The sequence below is a fragment of the Papilio polytes genome, unplaced genomic scaffold, assembly GCF_000836215.1.
Source record: "Papilio polytes unplaced genomic scaffold, Ppol_1.0 DF823691.1, whole genome shotgun sequence".
NCBI classification, from domain to species: Eukaryota; Metazoa; Arthropoda; class Insecta; order Lepidoptera; family Papilionidae; genus Papilio; species Papilio polytes.
This window is the reverse complement of record NW_013525513.1, coordinates 1,281,265-1,299,429: the sequence shown is the minus strand read 5'-3', so window position 1 is coordinate 1,299,429 and position 18,165 is coordinate 1,281,265. Positions and strand designations below refer to the sequence as shown.

At 35.3% G+C, this 18,165-nt stretch overlaps 1 protein-coding gene across 1 annotated transcript in view; it reads right to left on the bottom strand.

The window, feature by feature from the left end:
- The window catches only part of LOC106104041, a 168,117-nt gene that overhangs the window by 114,433 nt on the left and 35,519 nt on the right, over positions 1–18,165 (bottom strand). Inside the window, exons 2-8 of the mRNA XM_013283979.1 lie at positions 13,226–13,624; positions 11,596–11,716; positions 11,054–11,192; positions 10,335–10,538; positions 9,715–9,813; positions 9,022–9,124; positions 7,713–7,840 (exon numbers count right to left, since the gene is read on the bottom strand). Coding sequence (XP_013139433.1) covers positions 7,713–7,840; positions 9,022–9,124; positions 9,715–9,813; positions 10,335–10,538; positions 11,054–11,192; positions 11,596–11,716; positions 13,226–13,235 — 804 coding nt within the window. The 5' untranslated portion in view covers positions 13,236–13,624. The remainder of the gene's footprint in view (positions 1–7,712; positions 7,841–9,021; positions 9,125–9,714; positions 9,814–10,334; positions 10,539–11,053; positions 11,193–11,595; positions 11,717–13,225; positions 13,625–18,165) is intronic.

Genomic DNA, 18,165 nt, shown 5'->3' with positions numbered 1-18,165 from the left:
GTCTTACTTATGTATTTTTTTTGGAAATAAAGAATTAAAAAAAAAAAAAAAAAATTTATCCGTGGATTCGGGGCACATCTCAGGCGTGCAGTTTTAAACTTTGAATCGTGTAATACCGCCTGACCTCTCACCCCGCTGCCGACGCGGGATGAAGATACGCCCGTATTCACCGGTAATTGGGAATTAAAAGCTTGCCAATGGTTTAAATGTAATTTATTGCGGATATCGATTTCATCTTTACGGAGTAATGTGTGCATCACGACAACGGAACTAATAGAAACGGAAATAATTGTAAATTGTATTTCAATACCTACTTTTTAAGTAGATACATTTTAACATAGTTAACTGCAACACCAATGTTACTGATTATCCTAAATAATCTTAAATTAGTTATTGACTAAGATTCGGAATTGAATATATTACAAGATAGAGCTCACGTGGAAAGAACTTCTACATAATATTACATTGAGCAAAGTCTATCTCAGTTAATATATTTTTTCTGACTAGATCAATGTGTATTCTTAGAGGATTATCGTATTCTAATGAATTACTTGCGATAGTTATGTCTGCAAACAAAAACACGAGAAAGTGTTCTCTAAAATGTAGTAATCCTGGTAGCTCCTCATTCAGAATGAAATGGTTAATATAAGTGTTAGCTATAACCACATCTGTGATCTAACCGTGGGTAGAAACCGATTTATTGGCGAGGCCAGATAAGGGCCGCTTTTCCCGCGCTATACTCGCCATCACCCGAGGCTACGCAGCCGGGTATTGTGGGGAAATTTTTGCCACATCATATTATCTTATGTTATGCGCTCGGCTTTCGACTTCACTTTCTAAATTTGCAAGCAGATTACGGTAAAGACAGCTTTGAACATAGATTGTGATATAAGTTACAGGATTAACTGAGATTCGCGATCATAAATTATGCAAAGAGCTTAATATTTTAATTGTTGCTCAGCGAGGAAATTTATCTTAATGCACAAAGGACTTATCGCTATCGGTTTGGTGACTGCTTTAGTGTTTTTCGTTTATGGAATTTGCAATAGTTTCGACATTGATACGCATTTCACTTCACCCAGTGTTATTAACCACGCGGATTAACTATCATACTAATATATATATAACTATCATACTAATATTATAAATGCGAAAGTTTAGATGGATGGATGGATGTTTGTTAGCGTTTGTAGCCTAAACGGCTAAACGGATCTCCATGAAATTTGGCACAGGTTTAGAGCATAGTCTGGAAGAATACATAGGCTACTTCTTATTCATACTAATATTATAAATGCGAAAGTTTAGATGGATGGATGGATGGATGGATGGATGGATGGATGGATGGATGAATGGATGGATGTTTGTTAGCGTTTGTAGCCTAAACGGCTGAACGGATCTCCATGAAATTTGGCACAGGTTTAGAGCATAGTCTGGAAGAACACATAGGCTACTTTTTATCCCGGAAATAGTTATGGTTCCCGTGGGATTCATTAATTTAGTTTTTTTAATATTTACTCGATCATTCTGCAACGGTTCAACATATCTTATTAAATTTGGCACAGATATAACTCTGGAGTACACATGGGATAAGGTTCATCCCCGAGAAATGTCCGGTTCCCGAGTGATATGTAGCTTTTTGTTTTTTATATAGTTCGTATGTTTTCTAATACCACGCGGACGAAGTCGCGGGCAACAGATAGTTCTATAATTAAACGTAAACACACATTTTGTCATGTAGGATGTCAAACGAGCATTATTCAAAAATATGCTGTGAACACATTTTTAACCGACTTCCCAAACAACGAAGGTTCTCAATTCGTCTGTATTTTTTTTAATAAAAATCCCTACACTTTCTATACGTAAAACGGTAAGAACGCCACAGCTTCTACTGATAAAAGATAATAGGAAGCTATTTAAAGAAAATTAAATTAAACCACTAATTTTGCAGCATCAAGTTTACAAAGCGGCGTGCGCATGACAAATCCGTTCCGGCCCACTTACTCAAATAACGAAGGTGCAATTATAGATTATAAATACGCTCGATTTATTTTCGTGTAATAAATTTCTCGGGCAGCAAGTTATCGGCAGCCGTGTGCTACCAGAGGGCGCGATTGTATCGCACGTCGTCGCGCCGGAGAATTATTGACCGAAGCTCACTTAGATTTCGCTAAGCGGCCTGCCTCGCAGCTTTGCACAATTGCATCATAAACCATATAATCACAGATAAATAACAAGAAAATTAATTAAAAACGCTCTTTCCTACAACAATGATTCATAATAGACTGGAGAAAAAATTTTAATTATTCTGTGTATTTCGCAAAAATTTAAATTCGTTAAATATTTCTACTCCAAAACTGTCTCTTTAAAAAAGTCAAAATACCTTAATAATTACACCTTTACATCCTTTCAAAATAAATAAACTACGTTGCCCAAACCATTTATTGTCACATTTCAAAGCTTGTTACCTAGAACTATGCCAATTCGGCAAAATTCTGAAACAACATTTAAATATATAGTGTCTTAATTAATAAAGCCACGCTTAAACTATAAAATCCATTATTCACGACTGTCAGATTGTAAGCGGTGCTTACGAGACGAAGTGTTGAAGATTCGTTGCAGTATTCGGCCGTTAGATCTTAGGTCTTAGATTAGCTAGATTGCACAGTTAATGCTTATTGAAATGTCTAAGTAACGCTAGACAATGGCAATTCAGCTGTTGAAAAGCAACAGGGAATACGGAATTCCATTAACAGAAAGTTGGAAACCTTTCTCTATAACCCGTATTCATCACTTCAGCTCGTATAATCTCCCTAATCTAAAACATCTGCCAGTCATTGTAGCAACATGAATTTACCCCGACGCTAATAGTAATAAGTATTAACATATATAATCCGCTTTACTCAATAACAATTATGAATAATAAAGTAAATTGTAGATAATCGTTAAGTTTTACTAGAATTTTAACGGAATGTTTGGATGTAGCGACCAGAAAAATAAAGGAATTTAAATAAGTATCACCTATAACTTAGCGAGCTGGCGGCGTACTGTGGACGCCCTCCGCCCCATTTAGGGACATAGGGATAGAAGTGAGATAACTTAGAGAATGTAGAATTAATGGCATTCTGCTCCTAATGTTTTACTAAGTAACCGATTATCATCCGCCATAGATATTGCTAGATATTTCAACAGCACATCAACAGAAACTTGGCCGACTTCACGGTAGATATCATCGACAATAATGGCTTTATCTCACGCGCAAAAACACTTTGCGGTAAGATCATAGACGGATACGGGGTAAAAAACACCGTTACGTAGCCATTTGAATGAATATACACTTGTTCTTGGTAACACCTTATTCTGCTGTTCAAATGAGAACATTGTTACAACAAAGAGATTTGAACAGATAGCGGCCAAAGTGTAAAGGGCAAGAGCGATTTGTGTACAATCCGTGGCTACATCGTTCTATAAACAATTTAATATTTATGCGTGCGAATGTTTCCAAAGGGATGCCAAATACATTTCTAAGAGTATTCTTTCACGATATATGAATATTACCGAACTAATAACAACACTAAGCTTTATAGAATAGTAAAGACAACCTAATTAGCTTTAAAGATACCCACCATTGTACTTGTACACTTCAAAGTGTAAAAGACCACTATTAAAACGTTCTTCGTATTCAAAAGATGGTATCGATACCTGAGATCATTCGCTATCGCATAAATCGGTGGTGTCGCCCGCCTGCGGGAGCGAAAGCCGCTACCGGGCAGGGTGAGGCCGCCATTACCCGCTCGTTAATCACTTAGCAGTATCTCGGCCGTTTGTTTACCGACGCCCGACACAACGCACCTAATTTTGACGCCGTAATTACAGCCCCCGTACAACATCGATTAGAAATCGATACACCTCCCGAGACATTTTCATTATATCGTGACAGTTTTGTCGTGTTCCGTTTCATCTATGAATAATTAGTTTGATATGCATATAAATCACTATTTATCCTGTACCAATTGGATATGAAAATGTATAGTTTAAATATATATAAAAAGCATGTTCGATTAACTTCATCTACAATAATTTTATTGCAGGCGCCTTGCACAATTTAATATCCATTGAAAACTAACGAAACAGCTCCCAAGAATAGTGTATAATTTGCGGCCGAGTCCTGAGTGGGAAGTTAACATTTGTAATCTCATAAGTAATCATTTCGTAAGTGGCAATGGAGAGAAATAAACTACGTTGGCGTTATGGTAATTGTTATGTTTCCCAAGTTCATAGCCCTTTGTTAACTAGACGAAATATACGTCTAGATATTTCTTTGTATGTGAATATTAACACATTTAAAATTAAAGAACATTACAAAGAAATTGAATTAAAACGAAAAAATAACCAATGCTAGGCCTTTGGACACGTGTTTTTTAATCTATGGTAGATATCTTTTTATCCGTGCTAACTATTTGAATAAAAGTGAAATTGACCTCACCTTGAAATATAGCTATTAATATGTAAAAGGTTTCAAATTTTAAATACGGCTACAATAATAACCGATTCATAAAAAGTTCCATTTGTAAGATATAACTGGGTCAGAGAAAACTTAGAACAATCAATGCAACATTCAAACGTTAAAATTCAAATTAATGAATATTATTCACATTTAGGTATCTATAAAAATTTTATTGATCCATGTTAAGAAACAAAGTAAAAGCTATTATAATTAAAACATAACTTCAAGTGAAATGAGCACGCTGATTTTAAACCAATGTAGAACATATTGGTTCAGACAAAGTTCTAAATATAAAGAGATCCATTTTGAAGATAACTAGTAACAAAATTCCATTAATCCAAACGCAGTTATAATATTAGTATGAAGTATAACTCAAAATCAGATTGTTTTATCAGTCTAACTTCAGATTAAAAATGATCAGAAAACTTAAAACAGCTAAAATAAATATGGCTTCTAAAACAAAAGAATACGAACTTTGTGAAGTTAACTGTAACAAAATATATAAACAAACACCAAAATACACTTATATGGAAGTCATGAAACAAAATGTGGCATGATTAAGATTTACTGGCCAGCACTTTGTATATCATATGTAAGTAAACTGGCTGTATTACAGACAGAACTGCAAATCAAACTGGTTATAAAAACGAGCAGCAAGATTCAGCCACAATAACCGAGTCTTCATCCATATCTGTACTTCTATACTAATATAATAAAGCGTAAACACACACTACTACTACTTCGTGGCGTAGGATGGCAGCAAGCTAAGCATATTTTTTTATAATTCTTTCTTTAATAAAAAGTCCTATACTTATGACACGCTTTAGGCTATTTACTTTTACGTTATTTAACTTAGGCGGTAAATAAATTGGAAAAAACTTTCATACGGGAAAGGGACCATTAAAAGCTGCCAACATAAAAGAAGCAAGGTTGATATCGTTGTCGTTTGTGCATTTGATTTTGACATTAGCAAATTATAATTTCACAAATGTAAACAATAAAATAAAGTTTTTATTATTTCATGCGGATGAAGCCGCTCGGGGAGAGCTAGTTGGTTTACTGGAATCTACGGTTTTGGTCTAAACAATGTAACCTGAAATTTGCTATCTTTATGATCGCATTAACCTATGCAAAATAATGTTTTTGTTCGGAAATTGATAATTTTATTACTCCTGGTAAATAGAATCTTGCTATAGTATCGTATTAAATTTCACTACTGCGATCTCTTCATTCGATACCTAGCGAATTTATAAAATTGGGTCACCGTAAATCACAATAGTACTAAAGATAGGCAAATTTATTTCAACAAGGCATCCAATAGCTGCGCTCTCACGGAGCTAATTAAGGGCAAGCACCGACTGCGGAGTTATGGCCGCCATTTGTGAATATGTCACCTGCAAATTGTGAATATTGCTTCTTTGAAATTTTTCAAGACCATTGTTAAGACTTTACAAACTGCATCTTGAATGAATTCATTCATAAATTTGATTTGCATACTGGTCATTTTTCGATAATACTTAAAGAACACGTTGCATTAGCTGTTATATAGATGCAGTCAATAGAAAATCGAGGGCTGGATCACTAATAACAATGTAACCAATGAATACATTTAAAATTGTCGAAATATAGTAAGTCACAACGAATTTGTTATCTTAACAATTTGCCTGGGCAAAATACAAATGGTCGGACTTCGCTATTTACCGGTAACAGTAGTGCGGTGTGTAGTGTAATGTATTGATGCAGTGTTATTGCACACTATAAATTGCCTCCGAACTTGGTAGCGAGTAATCGGAGCTTATTTATGGGATGCTTCGCCGCCGTTTAACGTCGCCTCCAATGTTCTTATACAAATTACTAGCTAGGGTTGGCAACTTTTAGCAACGCATTTACAGGTTATATCAAAATCAATTTTATATATCTTAAAGCACAAGATAGTTTTACTTTCGAAGACAATTATGTAGAATAACCGCAATTGTTATTAAGGTTAAAATTGTAACATTTAAAAACTAAACAAACGAGAAAAATAATTTCACGTTGTAAACTAGAAAAGTAGAAACAGTTATGAAGCACAGATATAATAAATAATGCGGATTTAAATCTTAATGTCGAGTGCAACAGGTATTACGATCTGTATTTACAATTTAATATCAACCTTATTCCATTTTGTTAGAACACACATTACACAGACAAAGAAGTGTAATGTAGGTTATGGGAATCGTTTCATATCGCTTATCGCATGTCACCGCGGTAAGTCTGTCACACTTGAATGATGTACACACCTACTTCTACTATGTGTGCTATTTGAATGGGCATATTTCTTTACATTCGTTTTAACTTCTTTAACTGCGTATTATTTATTACGCTTTACATCCTAATCGTGCTGACAGGCTGTTTTCACTACTTTTTATAATCTTTGACAACTGACAGGCTGTTTCCTTTTATACTAGGTTTTATATGTGAAAGTTTTAAAATGTCCTATATCATAGCAAGTTTTATTTGTGTTAGTCGATTTGTGACAAATCTCCCTAAATAGTTTGAACCGCCAAGGATAGATTCTACAACGCGGTAGTAGGCAATAAGCAAACACTGCACATGTGAAGATTCCCAAAGAGACGATGGGGATGATATACGATTTGTCGTGTCGAACGTGTACACTTAAATTTTATATGGCAATGTTACAGTAAAACAAAAAAAAAAAACAGCTTACACAAATTACACAAAAATCAAGGGGCAAGGCACACCATTACGAGTTTTTCCCCAATAGTATTCGCTTATCGGGCGCCCACTTACAAAAACATAGTTTCGTAGCTAACCATGAGCCACATTAAAGTTTGAATCTTTAACAATGGGAAGGGGAAGTGGATTTAGAAACGTATTAACTTTCTGTGCGTTCTATTTTCATTTAAAGTAGACGTATTTGACCTTTGAACTTTGTGCAGATTTTTAAGAGAAGCGATCACTACTTTCCTTAAATCTGGCGACTGCTTGCTCATTTGTCACATGCTGCTATATTTAATAATTAGCTCGCGATTTCGTTCACGTAAAATAAAAAATGCAGCCTGTTACTCAGCAATAATGTAGCTTTTAATGGTGAAAGAATTTTTAAAATCAGCCCAGTAGTTTAGTCATTTCAATACATACAATAATACCAATCTTTCCTCTTTAAAATATTAGTATAGACATAATACAATTGGTAGTGTTAAGATACCTGATGTTCCCTCAGCTTGCGGAGCAGGTCGTGGTAGGGCTGCGCGCGCGCGGCCAGCGAGGGCGGCGGCAGGCGGCCCTCCATCACGTGCAGCCAGCGCCGCAGGCAGCGCAGCTCGTGCGCGGGGTCTGCACAATGCCATATTCACATCAACAAACATTCAAAACAGTCACAAATGTAACGGAAGCACCCTTGTTGCTATTCTTTATATCAATTTTTGTCTTATTAATAAAATCTTTTATCTTCTAGATCTGTCTTTTATCTTACTTATATCAAAAATGCGAAAGTTTACATGGATGGCTTGATAGAGTTTGTAGTCTAAACTGCCAAACAGATCTCGATAAAATTTAGCATTATAACAGTGGTAGTGCCCGCTTTAACGTCCTAGCACTGCAGGGCCGGCACGCCCCCAGTAATACCACGACCACACAGAAGACAGGCGTGAAATGGAAGCAATTCCGTGTTTCGCCTGATGAGTGTGGTGCCGGAGGCCTAATTTAAGTCCCTTTCTCTCTACCACCCTTTTCTTATAAGGAGAGGATGGGAAGGGGAAGTGGACTTGACGGTGGAGGAGATGCATAGGAAGGGGCAATATCCTCTTTATGTGCGTCTTCTCCTCCGTCAGATAAGGGTAGGCAACGCAACGCGGATGTCTATGGGCAGCGGTCACTTCGCCATTTTGGCGGATTCAGGTGGCCGCTTGCTCGTTTGCCACCTTATGTTATAAAAATAAAATAGCATTGGTGTAGAGGATAGTCTAGAAGAATACATGTAATGCTCCATTCTATTATAATAAAGGAGGAAAAAGGAATCAGTCGAAAACCAGCGCAAAGACACAGTTGTCCGCTGGGTTGGCTTTCTTTTGCCACGCTTTTGTACTATTGTATGATACTAACTAAAATGAAGGAGAGCACTCAGTAGTTGATTTTCGTTTAGATTGGGAAAAAATTAAAGTAGCTATTTCATATATTTCGAAATTTCCTTATAAAACGATTTCGTGATAGCGCAGCGTGTGCGTCATGTTCCCGCAGAGTATGACCATGCATTGCGTAATTAAGTATTTAACTTTTCAATAACATCACCAATCATGATGAGATAATAACGATACTCGAGAATGAGATATTTGGCAATTATATAGTAACTTTTTTTTTTTTAAATTGAAAAAAAACCAGCGCTTGACCACTATCCCACCTAGACCAAGGTGAAGATGTGGTCGAAGGATGGACTTTTCTATAAGTAAAGCATCGCAACAGAAATCGTTTGCTCGCTTGGTTAATTTTCTGTTCCTGTATCTATATCTGAACCTTACCGACAGTATCGGAGCAGTCTCCTTCTCTCTGCTGTTGCTCAGGACTCAGCAGCAGCCGCAGACTCTCCCACTTCACGTTTAGATGTTCCATTCGCCAGGTTACCTATAACAAATAACACATTTAACATCAAATAATACGACTTAACATTCAACATACCTTAATTAATAATAAATATTAACTTCAATAAATAATAACATTTAACATAATTTTAAAAAGGTTTTTTAAACAAATAATCGATTTATAACTATTTTGACTGATTAAGGTCACTCTTGCATACATTCTAGCTTTGCCGTTGGTCTTATGACGTCACGCGTTATTTGACATTACTGAGCAGAGGAGCGCGGGAAACGGTGGATGTTAGTAGGAGAGGGAGTCGTCGGCAAACCTCCGCAGAGTTAATACGAACATGCATTAACACACCTTTTAAATAACATTCGAAACAATAACTATTATTATATTATTTATACCCAACAAAACTTAATTGTGCGTAAACAGGACAGTTAGTCAGAAAAGACAACCACAAACTGATGCGTATTTTCCTTGTTCTAAAATACTATGTGTTAAATGTAACTGTGGGTTTCCACTATCGGGCACACTTCTATAATCATATTACCATCCCTCTCATTCTCTTTAAAAAGACAGAGACGAAATACGTTTTATTACAAGTGTGGAGAATTTTAAGATAAGTTTACCTCAGCCGCGGCCTCCGGTATCCGATCCAGTATAGCTGACGCCTGCTCCACGAACTTCACACGACGGTGCTCCACCGATACCAGCTCGGCCATGCGACTCTGTAAAAAAGAAGCAGGTATTTAGAAAACGTGATTCAATTGGTACGTAAAGATATAAATATCAAAATACCTGGACCACAGTTTAAAACATCTAAGATAATTCTAAACATTTAACTATAAAGTACATTGCGTTTTAACAACAACTTAATTTGTGATTAAGAGGTGCACATAACCGTAAAAAAATGGAATAGGGGAAGAAGTTAGATCTCGTCAGTCAGAAGTCGGATGATAAAGCTGATGATGAATTGTGGTCTAACTTTTTGAAAAACAGAAATAATGCTAACTTAACATAACCTGTATCTCTTGGGATTACAATTATATTTGTCATGATGATCAAGACCACTAAACATCCAGTAAAGGCCTTAGAGGCTACCCAAGGTTAAGGGTTACTAGGCCTTAGTCGCGTTGTCTCAGTGCAGGTTAGATCATTTCACATCTTTGAAATTTTCTAAATAAGTGCTTTGAATTACGTTTCCTTTCGTCTTAGAGTACGTTTAAAAAATTGAGCATTACTAACATACCTTTCTCAGTTTCCTGCTGGAAAGGTTCTCTGGACTAGAGTAAATCTCCTCCTGCACGTGCGTCAGCCACTGACAGAGCTCAGTGAACTCTGCGACCAGCTGGTTCAGGGACCACTGCCGGTTGCCGCCGGACGCCGACGTCGGGTGCAGCAGCCGGGGACCCTGCGACGTCCAGTTGTGCGATAGAAGCTCGCCGTTCGCCTCCTGGAATGTTACATTCACCTTAACAATGAGGTATTATGCATTCTTTAACGAAATATGACACAATCCCGCATCTATGACAATTAGTTTAAAGAACTTTAGGGTTAGGGTTTGAACTATCGATAGGTCAAAAAAACAACTTCGACGTTGTATAAATTGTTATTTCGTTAAGCTGGCCAGTGTTGTATGAAGAGTTTTTGTTTACTTCATTTCGCTAATAGATGGCGCTGCTCACAACAATTTAGTAATCTGTCACGTTACACGATTTTAGCAAAACAAACGCTTTTAGTACGCTGGCAGTAATAATGATATAATAAGAATGGTTTCACTTATTTTTAATTCTATTTTTACGAGATCACATACAGACAGATTTCAACAAACTAATTTTCCACAGTCGTTATGCAATAAAGTTTAACGAATACTGTGTACATGAGCCTTTTAGGTAGCCTATTTATTGTACGCAGAGCAAGTAATTAAGGCTATTAGGACGCTAGTTATCAAGTCTAGTGTGTACTGACCCTGCAGCTGTCAATGATCTGGTTGTCCATGATGTAGTCGTAGTGGTGCTGCAGCAGCGGCCAGAGGTCGTCGCCCGCGCTGCCGCCGCTCGCCGCTGAGCCCCAGCTGCGCCGCCACGCTTCGCGACATGGTTCCTTCCTGAAATATTAAACATATCCCCAGTTAATTTACAAAATCGTTTATGCTACAGAAGCTGTCTAACGTCCACTGTATATTGTCAACACAAACATATTTGTGTACTTTTTACACGGTTTGCAGTCCTATTCTTCTAAAGAAATAAATTGGGCCCTTACGTGGTCATATAGGTACAACACTAGTTTGTATATGCATGTTCTTTGCTATGTGGCTTTTTTCATCAATTCCCCCACCTTATCCTATTCCCGTAGGGTCGGCGCACCGGGTTTTCGTCTACTTACTAACGTAACTCTATCATCCCTCATCTTAGTCATCAATCCCTTCTTGATCATGCTATCTTTCACGCAATCCATTCATCTCTTTCTAGGTTTTTTGTTATAACGTCAAAACAATCATGTCAACTAACCTCTTCTTAGTGAGGCTATGGTATGGTCGCTCCAGTTGGTCGCAGCGACCGCCAGGGGGCGCGGGTGCGCTCCGCAGTGATGACAGCGAGAAACTGCTCTTCATTGCAGAATGCTCGAAACCTGGAAAATCAGTGGAACGATGCATTAGTTACATAGCCAAGGATCAGATTATCGTAATAAAAACTTTTTAAAAGATGTAAAATCTTTAATTAAGCTAAACAAAATATCCATTTACTACTTTTCATTTATTCAAAATAATGGTGTTTTTTACGTCTTTAACATCTAGCATTGAAGTTTTACTTTTAATTTTAAGGCAATCAAGATTAAAAGGATAGCATTTAGAACAATTATTATCGATTAACTCTAAAATCAAAACAAACATTAACATGCATTTATAACTTTACTGTACATCGGCCATCATCAACTCATAAGATCTTATAATTTCGTTCTAAGAATGGGACCCCACAAATATCCCACGCAATAAAAACCACTATCAAGTATTACAAAAAGGGAGAACCGAATGTTGACATGAACCTGTGTTCCAAGAAAGCAATCAATAGACTACGAGTATCGAGATTTGTTGACTCTGATAATGTTTGTCTATTCCAAGAAATAGATTTTATAGTGCCTTAAAACCTTTACAAAAAGTTATAAATAAGGAACTTTGATGTATAAATAATGATAGTAAAGAAACATCTCATGAAAAACATAAAATTGAAAACCTGCAGTATCGCTTCCCATACAAAAATGTATTAGATATCACGTAAAACCTCATTTTAGTTAGTGTCTATTATGAAGCCTTGGCAATTATTTAACGTCACTTGCTATTCTATCTAAATCTGAGCAAAACACTTGAGAATCACGTATTTTATTTTTTGATGATATAGTGGCCTTATAAACTGAGTTACATACCTAAATGTCGTTTCAGTGTTCGGTAATGTTGAATAACCTTAAACTCATATATCAATGAGTTTTTATCTCATGTAAAACGATTTGTGGTAATCGTGACCGTTAAAACGTTTCTCAGTACACGTAAGATGACAATAGAAGGCAAAGTTTACGTGACGTAAAATTATCAGTTATGCAACGCTATTGTGCTCAGTTATGTGCACTTTGAACGATAACTAACGTATTTCATTGTTGACGTCTTTGATATTTTATTTTATTAATAACGTCTTTACAAAACTAAATCTATACCTACCTACATACAATAAAATTGGCGAGTCTGTAAAATCAAAAGAAAAATCAAAATTTCGGAAGGATGATGTATTTGCGTTACTGATAACAAAAATCGCTTTTAATTTTTTTCGTCTGTCTGTCTGTCTTTCCGCAAGCTGCGTCTGTTCCGGGCAATCTCCGAAACGGCCGATTTCGATCGGACTTGCACGGATATCTGACATAGAGAGGCATATTATAGGCTACTTTTTCTATCTTAACGTTGCGTAGACGAAGTCACGGGCAACAGCTCGTTAAAAAACTTGAAGTGTGTACAAACAAGATCTTTTGAAATAAAGACCCTCAAATTAACGAGATGAAGAGCCAAGAATTTACATAGCTACCTTAGCTACATTTAACAGATATTATGCGGAAACAATGCGTAAAAACAAAAAAAAATGGAAATATACTTACTCGCAGACATCTTGTTTATTTTTCGTTTTACTTCGGGAACAACTAAATTAATCAATTTACTGCTAAATCAACCATAGCATTCCCGAGTTCGTTTTGTACTCTCTATCAATTCCTCTTTACTCTTTGTACTTCAGCAGTTGTTTCAATATCAACTCCATGTGTATAATGTTTAAGTCTAAATTGCTTCGTGTTTAAAAGAACTACAGCGACTAGATTCGTTTTTTTCTTTAAATAATAATGTATAATAAATAAGTGAATTTGTCTTGATCATGTAATCTTCTCAGACTCATGAATATGAAGAGTGCGTTTGTTTGTTTTGGTTCATTTGTCGGTGGTCACATTTTGGGTTCCGGGCGCCCCTTTGCCTTTTCTATGCCGATAGCGGTCTCTCGGCCAGTTCTGAAAACAACAAAAAAACTCCACGTTAATATACAGAATGTACGATTATTTAAAACACCAAAAAGTAAAAGACATTGATGGTAATTTAAATTTTCAAAAGTTTCAGTTTGTGCTGTGCTATGTACAAATTTCACAAGAATATATAAATATCGAATAAAAATTTATTCTATAACCACCTAAACAGCAATTATGTCTAAAGTACCATCCAATCTATCATAATAGTAACATATTAAAAATCATCATAATGATTTATGAGCGACCCGACATCACTCAATCTTGCATATCTTACACGGTAACGAACGTTTCACTTTCACCTAAATCAATAGATAGTATTCACTAGGAAGGGCAAACAAAACAAAAGAAAGCAACAGTACTGACTCAACAATGCAATTTTCTCAGTTTCACACCAATTTGCCGATTTACAAGACAAATCGACGACGCACGATCCAATATTGCTGGAGGCAAAGCTATTTATGGTAATAGTCGATAAGAGATAAACAGTATATCCCGATATTACGGACAGATTGTTTTATTACTTTATTTATGGTACTAAAAGTACATTTTAATAGCAAACAAAACAAAACAAAGGAACACTGAACCATAGCTGTCATTACCTAACATTACTGATAATAAATCACAACACTTAAAGAGACTAGAACCTTCCTTCACTTTCTACGGTATTAAATTTGCGATTGTTGTAACAATGTTCATCATAACTGCCATTCCCTACTGGAACAGTACAGTAAAGACTCAGACATTCTAACAATTAACAAATAACAAAATCTTGAAGCTACTGGTTACAACGTCCTTAAAGAAACATCAACAACTATACTACCTAGAGAGGTTTCAATGCATAACAAACATATTTCTATTATGAATGATGTAACGGAAACAAACACCTCAATATTGATAGAAATTACGGTGACCCTAACGGATCAAACAAAGAACAGCCATGTATAGAAAAAGCGTTTTTTCTCACGTCTGATTCTAAAGGATGATGGTACGATAACGATACGATAACGTTAGTTTTGCCCACCTCAAGCTGTTATTGATTATGTTTATGCTGCATTTAAGATAACCTCATCTTGTATGCATATTAAATGATTAAATATAATAAAGCGTAAACACACACTATTTTGTGGAGTAGGATGTCAGCAATCACAGTGGGAAAGGGACCATAAACTACAAGGTGCAAGCAAACATTAAAGAAACAAGGTCATTATGGAAACAGTAATTTTGACATTTGCAATTGAGAATTTGACAATGAATTTGAAAAATGATTTTTTATAATTCTATGAGGATGAAGCCGCATGGGAACAGCTAGTACTTTATAGACGAAGCAGTCGTTGATTGTGAACACTTTAAACAACTTGGAACTACTAAATGGACTAGGAAATAAACTCTTAAACTATCAAGGCTATTTTAATAATATTATCAGATAAATGTGAAATATTATTGAAAGAAATAGTAACATTAATTCATCATCCAGCGAATGCCTGGTACGAACAGCACGTGTATATTCCGTCTACGAAAGTTAGTTGCAACGTTATGTTCATAACAAAATACATGAGGAAGAAAACCTCTGAACAATATAACTAATGGAACCATAAGTTAAGAGCACACTTAACTCAGTTAAGTAGAAAATTAGAACTTTCTAATAACCCGCAAGAACGCAGGGAAAGGGTCCAATTGACCCTCAGATATTGTACAATTTAATCTGCCTTCAGTAACGGTAAGCGCGTCGAAGTTTAAATTTATAGCTTAGATAAGTTTGCTACGTGAAGTGTGTTGAGAGTGAACACGAGCTGCAACCAACACGACTGCCACTTGTTAATGCAAATACGACCTCAAAAACAACAAACAACCAAACAACCTTTGATAATGAAAATTTATGTGTCAAAGATAATGAAATTTTACAGTAACAAAATAAAGAAATGAAAGAAAAAGTGAATTGGGTTAGAGAAAGTTTACATATTGACTTAAATGTTTAAGAAAATTACTAACGAATGTTTGTTGGACCACACCGGTAATAATGATGGATGACTTGATTAATTTGAAGCGTAGAATAATTACGTCCTTTTCTATTCATAAAGCTATACCGTTCCAAATCATAACATACATAAAAAACTGAAGATTCATTGATTGCTTTCGCTTTATAAAAAAGTTAATAACAAAATTATTGCTATGTGAATAACATAGGCATTATTTTTTCAGATCAAATTAATTTGAACCTTCTTAAGACGAAGAAAATTCTTTGGCGAATATTAATAAACCAAAACTAAGTCTAAAGTGTCTTTACAGCAGAATACTGAAACAGCATTTAAACATTTAATAATAATAATAATAATAAAGCCTTTATTGCTATAGATATTTTAGAGTATGTTTCCTACAATACTATAAAACAAAATTTATTATAAACATAGTTATTTTTCACTACTGTCTTGATGAATTGCTGACTGTTGTAGTTATTTAATCCTCTATCTACAGCTTGTCCTCGGACACAGGCCTCCTCTACAGATTTCTATTTCTTTCCTAGGTTTCACTAGTTTCTAATCGTTCTGTAATGCTTCTTCTCTGTTGTTTATAAAAAGTATTACGTTTGGTATAACTAGCATGTCCTGATACTCTTATGTATTCTTATTATTATTATTAGCCGATATCAAGCATTTTACATCTTCTCACATTATAACTTTCTTCTATTCTTATAATCCTCATATCTAGCACATTTGTCTGTTGTTTAAAGAAAGTAATTATTTATTTTGAGATTTCAGGGAATTCAAATAATGTATACTATACTATGGACACATATTACATTTTGTGATTTAAATTTAGTCTGTAGAGGGTTTTGGTCTTTTCTCCCACGGCGACCACCCGGCTTGGGAGAGTGTGTATACTATGATAAGTTTGGCTAATTTTATTTTGCGTAATGTCTTGATTTGTTCAGTTGCTGGTTCTTGATTGCTAATTAATATTCTGTAGTGACTGTGGAAAGGAGTTTGATCTTGCTCTAAGTACGTCAAAGGCATTTAATTTTGAACTAACTATTTAAACATTTATTGTGTCTTAAATAATAAGGTTATGCCTAAAAACCGATTTCTTTTTAAATTTTGACATCTGTCAGATAATAAGCGGCTCTTACGAAACGTATTATTTAAGATTTTTCTCCGTATTTAGCCGTTAAACTTTTAGATACGCTTTGCAGAATTCCTATACTTTAAACGTAATTTTAGTTACATAAATCTACATTAGTGATTACCGAACACATCCTATTCATTTGGTAGGTCGCATTTCTATTTTCAATAGAAACATAAGCAGAATTGTCATTCTATATAATCATGTCATTCAATTCTAACACTATATGATTGATTACCACTGAATGATTCTCTCTCATGTCATGTTAAATGACTTACTGTTTCGACCGACAAAAAGCAAATACCTAAAAATATTGCCACCCTTTTCAAACTCTTTGAAAAGACAGAGAGAAAACAATATATTACTGTAAGTGGATGTAGCTCACGGTTTTGTTACCACGTTTGTTGAAGAATAGCTTTTCCTCCTAACTTCATTCGCGCAAAATTAAAAAAAATGAAGTAAACAGACTATGTTACTCAAGAATTATTGAAATCGGTCCCATAGTTATTGAGTTTATTCATTACATACAAGAATACAAAAATTTCCTCTTCATAACATAAAAAAGTATGCTGTAGCACTTGACCGCAACATAAGTCTTCCTACAAAATATGCTGTTTATCATATATTGACAGTGACATCGGGGTCATCATTTGAAAAAAATTAACATCTTATGATTTAATGTGCAACGGTAAAATATAAAACTTTTCCAGTTACATTCAAATTCCAAAAGGTATTTGTGACGTGAGAAAATTTATTAACAAGTTCATAGAACAGGTGACCATCGACATATTTTTAGAATGTTTATGGAAGAATTTTATAGTAACCAAGCTTAACAATAAACACTTATTAATAGTTCTGTAAGCGTTACACAGATTGCAATAGAGTAATTAAGTATACCTCTGCTTTTGACGCACTGAAACTAGAAAACTGAAAGGACATATAAATATATAACAGCGTCTTAAATATAAGGCCATATTAAACTTCAATTTATACTAAAATTTTGATCTCTCGGCATTGCAATTTTTTCAGAATCGTCCTTTACTAAAGAAGCCTCTTAAGCGTAGATTTAGTGTAAGAAATCCACAATAAGCGACCATTAAGCAACCATTGACGACTCTAGGACAATAATTGAAATTGAACATAAAAGTTGTATCGTTGTAAAACGGTGTATCTCTAGTTAATTATAAATTCAACTTGAAAGATATAGTGTAGTGGCACAAAGTAGGCAAATAGTGTCAGGCAGGTGCAGCGCATGTTTACGATCCGGTTATCGACCAAAACGTTTTGTAGACGGCAGTGCGCTATCGAGGTCGCGAATAGTACTGCACTTTAAAAGGAAACGGCACAGCGTTCAAGGTACCAATATAATTCAAAATTAATGAAAGGTGTTATTTTAATTATTCATAAAT